At 41.0% G+C, this 12,228-nt stretch overlaps 1 protein-coding gene across 1 annotated transcript; it reads right to left on the bottom strand.

Annotated features, from left to right (window-relative positions):
• Nucleotides 1-1,345: 1,345 nt before the first annotated feature.
• LOC124135482 (histone-lysine N-methyltransferase KMT5B-like) lies at nt 1,346-12,142 on the bottom strand. Its single transcript, XM_046500860.2, has 8 exons — nt 12,076-12,142; nt 11,188-11,325; nt 10,556-10,718; nt 9,900-10,012; nt 8,801-8,987; nt 5,343-5,479; nt 5,069-5,226; nt 1,346-4,542 (listed from the first exon to the last, which is right to left on the bottom strand). The coding sequence occupies exons 2-8, from the start codon at nt 11,322-11,324 to the stop codon at nt 2,642-2,644; spliced, it is 2,796 nt and encodes a 931-aa protein (XP_046356816.1). The 5' UTR covers nt 11,325; nt 12,076-12,142; the 3' UTR covers nt 1,346-2,641.
• Between the last annotated feature and the right edge of the window lie 86 nt (nt 12,143-12,228).

The following is a 12,228-nucleotide window of genomic DNA, read 5'->3' as shown; positions in this document are numbered from 1 at the left end:
GACACTGCCTGTGATAAGTTCCTGCCATGGAGTATGATATGGCTGGCTTGGCTTGCACAAATACAGCAACAGCAGTGACAAGACAGTTCATCAAAACCACAGGCAATGTTATTTGCCAGAATTTCCAATATCATAGTTATTTATCTCTGCATAGGGGCGGTCGGGTAGCCTAGTGGTTAAAGCGTTCGCTCGTCACGCTGAAGACCCGGGTTCGATTCCCGACATGGGTACAATGTGTGAAGCCCATTTGTGGTGTCCCCCGCCGTGATATTGCCGGAATATTGCTAAAAGCGGCGTAAAAACCATACTCACTCACTATCTCTGCATATCTGCATACAGGCTCAAAGACACTTGAATGTGAAAGTCAGTGACACTGAAAGATTCTAGATTTGTCTCCTTACGGCTCAACACAGTGTTTCACAAGCTATCTTTGCACTAGGGTGCCACAAGTCAATATTGGTACCAGCATGGGAGTTTCTTAGTGCTGAGTTTTCTTGTGGACCAGATAATATCTCAGGGATCACAGAAACCCTCATACCCAATGTTTTAATCAACCTGCCCCCTTACACCTAAAAAAAACATGTCAAGTGAGGATTTTCAAATACACAGATGCTTTCTTTCCTGGTGTTCTTTCTATTGTTTTCAATATGGTCATGAAGTATGCACAACTAAAAATGAGGTGGAATAGCCCCTTGCAGAAAATTTTATGGACCCAGGGGCCCACAAATAAGCTTAGTGCTACGACTGTCGTAAGTCTATGTAAAACCTATAGGAGTTATGATCGTCATAGTGCGTAGAAAGGGACCCAGTGTGATTAATATGAGAATAAAGCGACATACTTATTAAACTGGCACAATCTTAACCATGACTATCTTTTATTCTGTCTTTTAGACACCAAACCGTAGATGAAGTTTTCACACCGCTCTTAGCACAAATCAATTATATGGGGAACCAAACCTGGCCCTCCAGCAGGATGTGTGAACGGTTTAACCACCAGGCTACCCCACTGCATCAACTTATAGAAAGTTTTTCACAGAAAAAAACTCGGGTCAACTTTTGGGTCATATTTCAATATGAAATACAATCTCAGTTTACTGGACACTGATCACAGTATACCATACTGTACTGGATACCATATCCAGAGTTTAATGTCAGCAACATAGTGATACAGAAAAAGGAGTGAGTGAGTGAGTGAGTTGGGTTTAACGCCGCTTTTAACAGTATTACAGTTATATCGCGGCGTGTCAGCTTAATGTGGGAGAAAAGCCCGAAGTGATGTAGGTCTCAGACGTTTACCACTTCGGTGAAACCCACGAGCACGGGTATGGTGCTGACAAACCTAGAAACATAATCGGGGTGAACCGGGATTTGAACCCACAATCATAGGTTTCTGGCGTGCCTAAGGGACGCAACTCTGCAAAGCAAATTGAGGCACCTTAGACGACTGGGCCACCCGTGTCCCCTACAGAAGAAGGAAGTGGGAATTTAAGTAAAAATTCTTGAAAATCCAGTGTTTCTGATTGTCTTGGTTCTATGGCTGCTATCTGCCTGCACATACTATAGGAATACAGGTGTCAGTGAGTGGGTTTGCTGTAACGCTGCTTTGAACAGTATTTCAGTTGTATGACAACATGTCAGCTTGGTGTTGGAGGAAAGCCTGAAGTGATGCAGATCTTGACGTTTACCAAATTTGAGAAACCCACGAGCACGGGTATGGTGCTGACAAACCTAGCGACGAAATCAGGGTGAATCTGGGAATTTAAACCACAATGATTTTTTGGGCCACACCTAAGGGAAACAGCTCTACACAACAAATTGCAGTGGCCTTGACATATGGGCCAGCTACACCCTGCTACAGCTGAGCAGCACGCTACTGTGATGGATGTTTAAGTGGCATGCTTGGGTGTGATGATAAAGAATTTCTGAAAATACTAGAAACAATAATATTGCCACGATTGCTCACTTGACGTCCTGATGGAAAAAAATGAATTATGGGTTCAAAAAATTGTCTCCATAGAAAAAAACAAACATTGTCTGTCATGAAGCAGTGACCTAAGGAAATATTTGTCTCTAACAAAATTCCCAGCTCTCTCACCCGACCCACGGAACCTGTACATACAGATGACAGCTGCAAGTCGGCTAGCCTGGTTGGTCAGTCATCCCAGTACTATTCATATTAGCAGCCATCTTATCCACACTCCCCAGTCTTGTTGCCATGAGGTAGAGGGGAACATTTCTCGAATTTCTGTCAGAACACCTACAGGTGTTTTTTGAGATACAAACTGACCCACTGACTGTCAAAGGTTATCCCTTGTCAGTAAATACCAATGAATCTTAAAAAAAATCAGTTTGGACCCCCAAAAGTTGAATTTGTCATGAAGATTCCCTAAAGTTCCATGGCATCCCCGAACCATGTACTGTATCGCAATCAAGCAAGCGTAATTCCCGCCGCTTGAAGATGGATAATAATGTATGTTAATGAGAGACAAAACCCTGCTCTCTGCCCGTGGCCCTGACCTTGTACACCTACCCATGGTAACCGGGACAACGATGAAATTTAATTAGTATCACATATTTAACCAATTCGGAACAAACAATGTCAACACAAAGCATAATAAAAATATTTTCTGAGTTGAATTGATCACAGCTCTTTGCACGGAGGTATATGGATGTCTATCGAACTGTTCCCAAATTTGAGTCTCAGTTTTTTCGGCCTGTATGGGTTCTTGTCCTTCAGGGAATTCGAGTAAAACTGACTAGTTTCGAACGAAGAGGGCACCTGACAGGCACTGGAATGGACTTTTTCCAAAGGCGGAGGGTCAAACACTGAGGTTCCATTATGTCCTCCTTGGCTTATCTGAGATTCACAGTCGCTTTCATCGTTCCATTTGAAGAAAACACTCGCTGAAGTCTGATTGGCAAGCTGCTGCTCAAGGATGGGATCCCGCCGCATACGGATAGTCACTTTTGGCACCTTCTTCCTCGGGGAATATTCAATTGTGTCCTCAGCACTGGAGGTAGAAAATCTTTGCTGCCGTTTGCCATTAATGGGTCCTTTGTTTAAGAATCGTAACGACTCTTCACAGTCTGATAACACTTGTTTCTTTACCAACACCTCGGGGTCACTAGAATGTCCTAGCCAGGCACCTTCTCCTGAGACTATTTTGGCGCACCTATATGGAGATTTTGCCCCTCCGAAGAAATCATCATCACTTTCCTCTTCATCTTCTCCTTCCTCCTCAACCACACTCTCCTCCTCAATGCTCTCAGTACCGTTGTACTCCTGAACATTGTGATTTGAGTCAATTGTCTGTTGTCTCACCAACACTGGCATTTCAATATCATCATCATCATCATTATCATCCTCATCATCATCCTCATCATCATCATCATCGTCGTCGTCATCCTCATCCCCATCTTCGTCCACTGCAGCGTCCAAATCCTTCACTAAATCCACACAAATATTTTCACTGATGGGTTTCTCATCAATGATGGGACACGAACCACTGTTCTGACGGCCTCGCAGTCGAGGACTCTGTCGGACGGGAGGATTAGGTAACCTATTCTTATTTCGGTTTCCCTTTGGACTGAATTCAAAAGTGTCTGGTCTCAGTTTGCCATTTTCCAACTCATCTATTCTAGGCACTTTGGTACTGGTGTGGTTGTATAAGTCAGAAAAGTCACATTTTTCGGTATTGGTTCCTGGGATTTCATCACATTCACTAGCTAAATGGTTGCTATCTACAGTTTTGCTTCTAAGTTTCCGGTGCTCAGCACTGGATGGAGAAGTTTGACGAGAGCTTTTTCTTAAACCAGGTCTAGGCTCTAAGTCTATATGTAAAGAGTCATCATCTGAGAACTGAAATGGATCTTTATCATCTTCGAAAACAGCATCTGGTTCGGGCAAGTCTTCAGGTTCACGTTTTATAGTGCGAACATCTGGAATGTCTAAGTTGCAATTTGAGTTCGTATCGACTTCCAGCCCCGGCTCAAGTTTCACTCTCGACTCCACACAATGAATACCGTCATCACATTCTTCCTCTTCTGCTTCTTTCCCAGACTTAACAGGATACCTCTTCCTCTGAGTATAAAACCGCCTCCTCTTCTTCCTCTGTCGTTTTGGATTGCATGGTGTGTTAAGGCTACACATTTCCTGCTTTGGCAGTTTCGGTGGCAGTCGATTTAGAGATTCATCGGTGCAAATATCCTTCTCCTTTTTCACGTTTTTCAGTGAGGGCATCCTGTCTGCCATTTTCTTCACTGATGATTTACATATATTCTGGCTATTCCGGAGTTTGTTCTTACACGGGCTGCTCCGAAGATCTCTGGTGGGCGGCAGTTCCAAGTCCATTTTCACTGCATTACTGTTGTTCAGTTTGAAAGGCAGGTCCCTCTCTAGAACCACTTTTGGCTCTGGTAGAGACAGACCTTGAGCAAGGATGATTTCTGCATCGTATCTTGTGATCCCTCTTCTTTTCAATTCTGCTGCCTTCAAAAGGTGTGCATGGGAATCCAGGTTTTTGGCACGGTAGTCCCAGTTTTCTGAAAAGGAACAATGCACAGTTAGGAATAATAATAATGATGATAATGATGATGATGATGATGATGATGATGTAAAAATTTGCAATAAAGCCTCCTTGATACTCTTTATCATGTTCATGATATCGTCTTGAACTAATCAGATGTGAACTTTCTGAAACGACTCAGCTTTACTTCTTCACGACCTTAATTCGTCAATTTTGATTTTAACAAATGAAACCCACACAGAATTACAAATATTCTTTCGATGCCATTGCACTCAGAAATAACAGCGTGTAAAAAACATCCACAACAATGGTGTTGCCGTTCCTATTGAACTTGTTGTTTAAGTTCATTTTCTTCACTCCTATTGAGAATGTAGAATCCTTGACACTGAATGGCTGAAGTTCACCTGATGCAATCTCCTACGGAGAGGCTGTCATACCTCTTCACCGAGAGTTAAAAGTTCTCATTTTTATAACATTGATTCTATTTCAAGAGACATTGATGTGAAAATGTATGACAGTTTGTTTGACTCTGGACGACATACCTGTGGAAGCTGCGACTACACCGTTGATGTGAGGCTGTTTGATCTCGGGCTGGGATTTGAGCCTGTTGACCCGTTCGTCCGTGTCCCTCAGCTTGTAACCCTCTTCGTCTACACTGTTAGGCACTGGGCACTTTGGACGGAACGCACCTGCCTGTCTCCTGCAACACACAGACACAACAGTCAACACCCCTTATATCAAATTCAGACATATATATCAAATTTCTTTACACAGAAACCAGAGGCCGACATCCTTTATTCTTCAACAAGCACTTACCTTTCACAGGTTTCACATTCACACAGACTGTTTCCATCTCCGAAGAAATCTTCTCCATAAAAACATGTGATCTCCTCGCCCTCGTCTATATCTCGCAGTACCTTCACACTGGCTGTGTCTCGGCCCGTGGACACAAACTGAAACATGAGGTTGCCTCACATTTAGATGTCTGGGTCTTGACGAGGTCAATATGCCAAAACAAGGAGCCTCGGACACGACCCCAAAGGTGGTCTGACCAGAACTCGGCCTCAGCTCGTCAAGAGTAGGCCCGTGAAGACACCGGGGTAGAATAGGTCTTCAGCAACCCATACTTGCCATAAAAGGTGACTATGCTTGTCGTAAAAGATGACTAACGGGATCGGGTGGTCAGGCTTGCTGACTTGGTTGATACTTGTCATCGATCCCAATTGCGTGGATCGATGCTCATGATATTAATCACTGGATTGTCTGGTCCAGACTCGATTATTTACAGACCGCTGTCATATAGCTAGAATATTGCTGAGTGCGGCGTTAAACAACAAACCAACCAAACCAACCAAATCAAGAGTAATCATTCAGTTTGTTATACCGAAATTCACTTTATAGTTTATGAAGTCTTTAACCTAGTCCTTGCAGTAACCTAGGTGCGAACTATGAAATGTTAGTACCAGACGCCATCTTGTTTTCTAGCAAACGAGTCAATATTCATCATATGACAGGTCGATACTGATTATGTGATGAGTCAATATTCGAGGTCAGTTTCAGTCACATGATTTGGGATGGTCTACATTGAAATGTATTGTTTTGTCACATGGCACAGATTAACCAATGGAGTGAATGAGTGATTTTACGCCACTGTTAGCAATATTCCAGAAATATCACGGCAGGGGACACCAGAAATGGGCTTCACATATTGTGCCCATGTCGGGAATCGAACCCGGGCTTTTAGTGCGATGAGCGAACGCTTTAACCACCAGGCTACCTGACCGCCCTGATTAACCAATGGAAGATTCTTAACAGAGATACAACAACAGTAATTATGTTTGTTTATTTTTGTTTGTTCCTTAACGCCACACAAAGCAGAATTTCAGATACATGACAGCAGTCTTTAAATATGGAGTCTGGTCCAGAAAACCCACTGATTAATGTTATGAATAATGCTCTACCCCGTTGGAATATGATGGCATGCGATCAACCAAATCATTAAGTCTGTCAACCAAATCCATAGTCGCATCTTACGTTTAGTAAGTAGTTTTAACCAGAGGAACATACGCAAAATATCTCACAGCAACTTACAAGTGTAATCCATTATTATGGCCAGTGATCTTCAGAAGAGGCTTACAATGGTTGTACTATGAGCTCAGTCTAAATATTACCCATAAGGATTGAAACAATTTTCTGATATATGCATGCATAGTTTTGTGATTCTCTAATCTGATTAGTCATTTAAGTATATGATGTCACGTTGTTGCACTGCTGAAAACACCAGTCTTTGCACATAACACTTTGGAACATAATGTCAGAACTAGTGTGGAGTGAGTGAGTGAGTGAGTTGGGTTTAACGCCGCTTTTAACAGTATTCCAGTTATATCGCGGCGTGTCAGCTTAATGTGGGAGGAAAGCCCGAAGTGATGCAGGTCTCAGACGTTTACCACTTTGGTGAAACCCACGAGCACGGGTATGGTGCTGACAAACCTAGAAACATAATCGGGGTGAACCGGGATTCGAACCCACAACTAGTGTGGAGAACTGCTTGTTATGTGAAATCATGATTGATCATCCTAACCGATCGATCACTTAATCAGTTGGAAACATGCTGCAATTTTCAATGTGAAGTTAAGTAGGTAGAACTAGATCAACCCTAACAAACATAAATATTTACTTAATTTATTTTACTAAAAAGACACTGGTCTTACTCTTACTGCAAGTACGAAGTAGTAAGCGGTGAATAAAGCTCAGTAAACAAAACTATTGCACGATTGAGAGAGTGTCTAAATCTTTTGCGTTCAATCATGTCTATGTTTTTCGATAAATCTTCGATTATTTCAGTTGATCAGAACATCACTAATCATTACATTACATTGACTTGTTGCATTGTTGATTTCACATATCATATATACCACTAAAAAAACGTTAAAGAACACCCGATTCTTCCATATAACTATTGTAACATAAAAGTCGGGGGTTCTTTAGCTTTTTTTAAGTAGTACATAACACCACACTAATCATGTCCTATTGAGCTGATAAATACTGGACTGGGGGGGTGTCTAATCTATGCCTAAAATGTTTCCCCTGACTTAATCCGGACTAATCTCCTGCTGCCATAACTGTACTTACACCTAATCCTTACAAACGAGCTTTTATCAGAGAAGCTTACGCAATTGCTAGGAGGATATTTGAATGGGGTTTGTTTCCAATTGATTAGTATTTCAGTTTGCCAGTGCCAGTAGGTTTGCTTTTTTGTTTGTTGTTTAACGCCGCACTCAGCAATATTCCAGCTGTATGGCAGCAGACTGTAAATAATCGAGTCTGGACCAGACAATCCAGTGATTGATATCATGTGCATCGATCCACGCAAATGGAATACGATGACATGCATCAACCAAGTCAGCGAGCCTGACAACTTGATGTCATTAATCACCTCTTACGACAAGCATAGTCGCCTTCACCTCAGATCACATCTGACATTAGCAGGTTCTGCTTTATGATGCTTTCACCAAATTAATGAGAAAACTGCTTAGCACTGAATTAGTAATTTCACAGCTATTTGCAGCCAGTTTCAGCAATATTCCAGCCAGATCACAGTAGGGGATACCAATAATGGGCTCACATACACGTGGGAAATCAAACCTGGGTCTTAGGTCCGTCCAGCCGACACCTTAACCACTAGGCTACTTATCTCAGAGAGATGTTTTCTGGGAAAGGTATATACCTTTTAGCATGACAAAATAAATCATTTCTTACACTTATTTTAGGACTTTGCAAAATGTCTTATACTCCAATTAGGACGGTGCAAAATGTCTTATACTAATTTTAGAAGATTACAAACACAATGAACCTAATATTAGCATGATAAGGTTGGTTGGTTGGTTTGTTGTTTAACGCCGCACTCAGCAATATTCCAGCTATATGTCGGCGGTCTGTAAATAATCGAGTCTGGACCAGACAATCCAGTGATTAATGTCATGAGCATCGATCCACGCAATTGGGATCGATGACATGCATCAACCAAGTCAGCGAGCCTGACCACCCGATCCCGTTAGTCGCCTTTTACGACAAGCATAGTCACCTTTTTACGGCAAGCAAGGGTTACTGAAGACATATTCTACGCCGGATCTTCACGGTTACAAACACAGTGAAACTAACATTAGCATGATAAGGGTGCTACAAAAGATCTTATACTAATGCTACTGTGTAGCGAGCTCACACCCAACGTTTAACGTAACAAACATCCACTAGGGGTATCTCAGTTCCTTTACCTTACAACTTGGCCGACAGTCATGGTTTATGAACGAAGCAGGACCAAGCCACAGTTGAGCACAGTTTTTCCTACATGAGAACATCACGCTGAAATCGTTGACCCCCGGGGTCAATAGTTCTTGCTCCTCCTCATGGGTGAGCTCAGCTATACACCCAATCAGCATAGAGATTGTATCGTTCTTGCGCCTGCAAACAGAAACATTGTATTGTATTGTTGACTACTGAGTTTGAAAGTGAAACATGTTTTACAAGCCAGGGATTTATCTAGGACTAATAACTAAGTGCCTCTTGGCCAGCAAATTGGGAAAAAAACATGATTTATTTTCAATTCATTTTTTGAAAGTTCTTATTATGTTAAATTGGGAGGAAGTATTTTAAGATGGGATGAGTGTAGAACTAAGCACTAAAGCCTCCTTGCTCCTCTTTATTGGTCCTTAACATTTGTTATCACTGGTAATAAACATAACTTAAATAGGGATTTTTAAAGTTCATTTTGGGGATTTGTACAGAAATTGGCTGCAGACTTTGTGCCGAATATCGTCACCTGTGTAGGCCTAGGGGTAAATCACTGCCAGCATTAAGCAAGATCACAGTTCTATCAGGACAGTGAAATCATTAGCAAGGCCAGAGTAAGCAACGATCCATACTGCGGAGCAAACTCATTAAAGTCTGATCTTCTACTCTGATACAATACCTCTGTGCAGTCTGCAACTTTAGCCACGAGTCCAAAGCAGGAGTCTAGTAAACTTCTGTTCGGTCTGTAAGCTCAGCCAATAATAACACTAGGGTCTACTGAAAATGATGCGAAGAGCTAACTTGGGGCTAGTGGTCTCAAACATTTTTTGGATCTGAGGAAACCATGAGAGAACTATGAGCGAACTTTTTCCGACCAATCTAAATGAAGAATGCATGGGGTCTTGAGCCAATCAGAAATGATGACACACTATGTCAGCCACCATTGTGACCAGCTGATTCACATTTTAGTGGTAAGAATAGGGACGAGGCGTGGACTCCCCACTAGGGTCCAAGTAAACTCCCTGTGGTTTACCCAGGAGCATCTAGTCCATTTTCTGCATGATAACAGACACATGTGTTTACCATCTTCTGGTAGTACAGATTCGGCCGCCAATTTGTCCTTCCATGGAATATCGATGACATCCCAGAATTTCAAACCCTGCTCTCCCGTCAAACATCTGCAGGTACCGATATACCTGTGGGGAATTTACAAAACGTGCAAACTACGACTGTAAGTTTATCATGTGTCTGTTCATTTGTTTGTTGTTTAATGCCGCACGCAGCAATATTCCAGCTATATGACGACGGTCTGTAAATAAACAAGTCTGGACCAGACAATCTAGTAATTAACATAATGAGCACCGAACCACGCAATTGGGATACGATGACATGCATCGACCAAGTCGGCAAGCCTGACCACCCAATCTCTTTAGTCGCCTCTTACGACAAGCATGGGTTGCTGAAGGCCTATTCTGTAAATGTACTTGTAGGTTTATCAACAAACATGTTACAACATATACAATACAGGTGAATAGTTTAATCCAGAAATATTTTGTCATACCATTTCTTTTTTCAGGCAGAATTCTTGTAATATACTAGCAAAATTTGAGACAATTATACTTATAAATATTTATAATTTAAAAAATCAGATCTCAAAAGACTGATTACTTAACTTTCATGCATTTATTCATCAGTTATTTTTTAAAAAACGCAGATCTTCCGTTAATGTTTGTACGCACATGTTCTTTGAAGACATTGCATTCCTGTTTAGTCTTAGACGAGAGGAAATTCCGAGCAGCATCGATTGAGAGAAGAGCCCTGTATGTGCGTTGATAGTCCTGTTGCTCTTTGAACTTTTCAACTATAGCCTTCAATGTTGCCTTAGCTTTTAGAGGACGATGTCTGCAAAAGAAATTGTATGTCATGAACCGAAAGCCAAACATACAATTAAATAAATGTTATTTCAGGCAAGAAGAAATTGTCATTTTGTTAAATATGGTACTTTCTTGAATGTACAATACTGAGGGAAGAATATTGCTGTTTATTTATATTTAGTTGGAAGAGATATTAACAACTTGCCTAAAGCAACCTACAGATGATCATACTGACATGACATAGATAGGAAAATCAAAATATTAAGGATACCATGATTGTGAATTTTTTTAACTTACTAATTCACAATAATCATTTGCTGTAAAAATCATCAACCATTTGTGAATTGTTATCACTTTAACCTTAACTAAATTCAATCTGCTCCATATGGTGTTGTTTCCAGTGTAAATAATTGTGTTTGTATGAATTCTTTTCCTTTGGCAGTAATAAATAGGTCAGTCAGTGACATTTCTAACAATGGCTATCCTAGGTAGTATACCTTGTGTTCATTTTATGAGTTAAAAAGCCTAGGAATGGGTCCAATAGAAGACTTGTCGCCAGGTCATCATTTTCACACAGCTCTGTTGCTGTCATACCCGTTGATGGGAACCGGGCGGTCCCAAATATAGAGCTCATCCTGCAATTTGAGAAAACAAAGACTAGATCTATGTTGAAATATAACCAACTGAAATATCAGCAAATAAGTCATTATTGTTCACACACGGTTTACAGACGACTAAACAACGTCATTGTTTACTTTCAAGCTCCAGAAATTGACATTCATAAACGTCAAATAGAATAATATGTGCACTACATCTACGTGCGGAAGGGGCCCAATTAGGGTGGAGAATACATACACAATTTATTGTCAATATTTTCAGTGTGTGCAACATATTCCTTCTTTACAACCACCAAAAGACTACCAGCTTGTGAAATATAGTGTGCAGTCGCGTCTGTGAATCACAATATAAACTTTGCAAAATGTTTGTTTAGTGAGGCTGCACGGAAAAGTTGTCAGTATGCAGATACGGCCGTTGTCAAGTCGAGGATAAAGAATAATGTTTCGATCGGAAACGTATTGTCACTATGAACATGCATAATGTTGACACTATAATCATTTAATGAACACAATTCATCCGATCCAATCAATCCGTATCACATTTTCATATAAACTTGCACCGACAAAACTCATTATTTTCAAGATCTATTTGCCTCCCACCGTTCAAATAAAGCGCTGACAAGAGTTGCGTTTCGGTATGTAACGGGGCTCCGTACACGAAAATGGCGGAGTGAATCCTCAACCAACAAAGAGCCATTAAAAGAAAACGAATCAGCGGTTCATTTTGGAAGTATTTGAGTTATAACATTCATTTTTTCTATGATTTACCTGTAATTTTCAACGATGAACCCTGGCTTCCTATCGGGACAAACCACACAAAATGGCTGTCGAAACCGTCAATAAATTCCTAGAAAAATAGTGCAGTGTTATTTTTGTGTATTCATATTCATTTCACAACTATTTCCTTGTATGTCTGAAATA

The sequence above is a fragment of the Haliotis rufescens genome, unplaced genomic scaffold (assembly GCF_023055435.1).
Source record: "Haliotis rufescens isolate VD_foot unplaced genomic scaffold, xgHalRufe1.0.p SCAF_6, whole genome shotgun sequence".
Lineage (NCBI taxonomy): Eukaryota > Metazoa > Mollusca > Gastropoda > Lepetellida > Haliotidae > Haliotis > Haliotis rufescens.
Note: the sequence above shows the minus strand (reverse complement) of the source record. Positions and strands in the feature narration are given on the sequence as shown.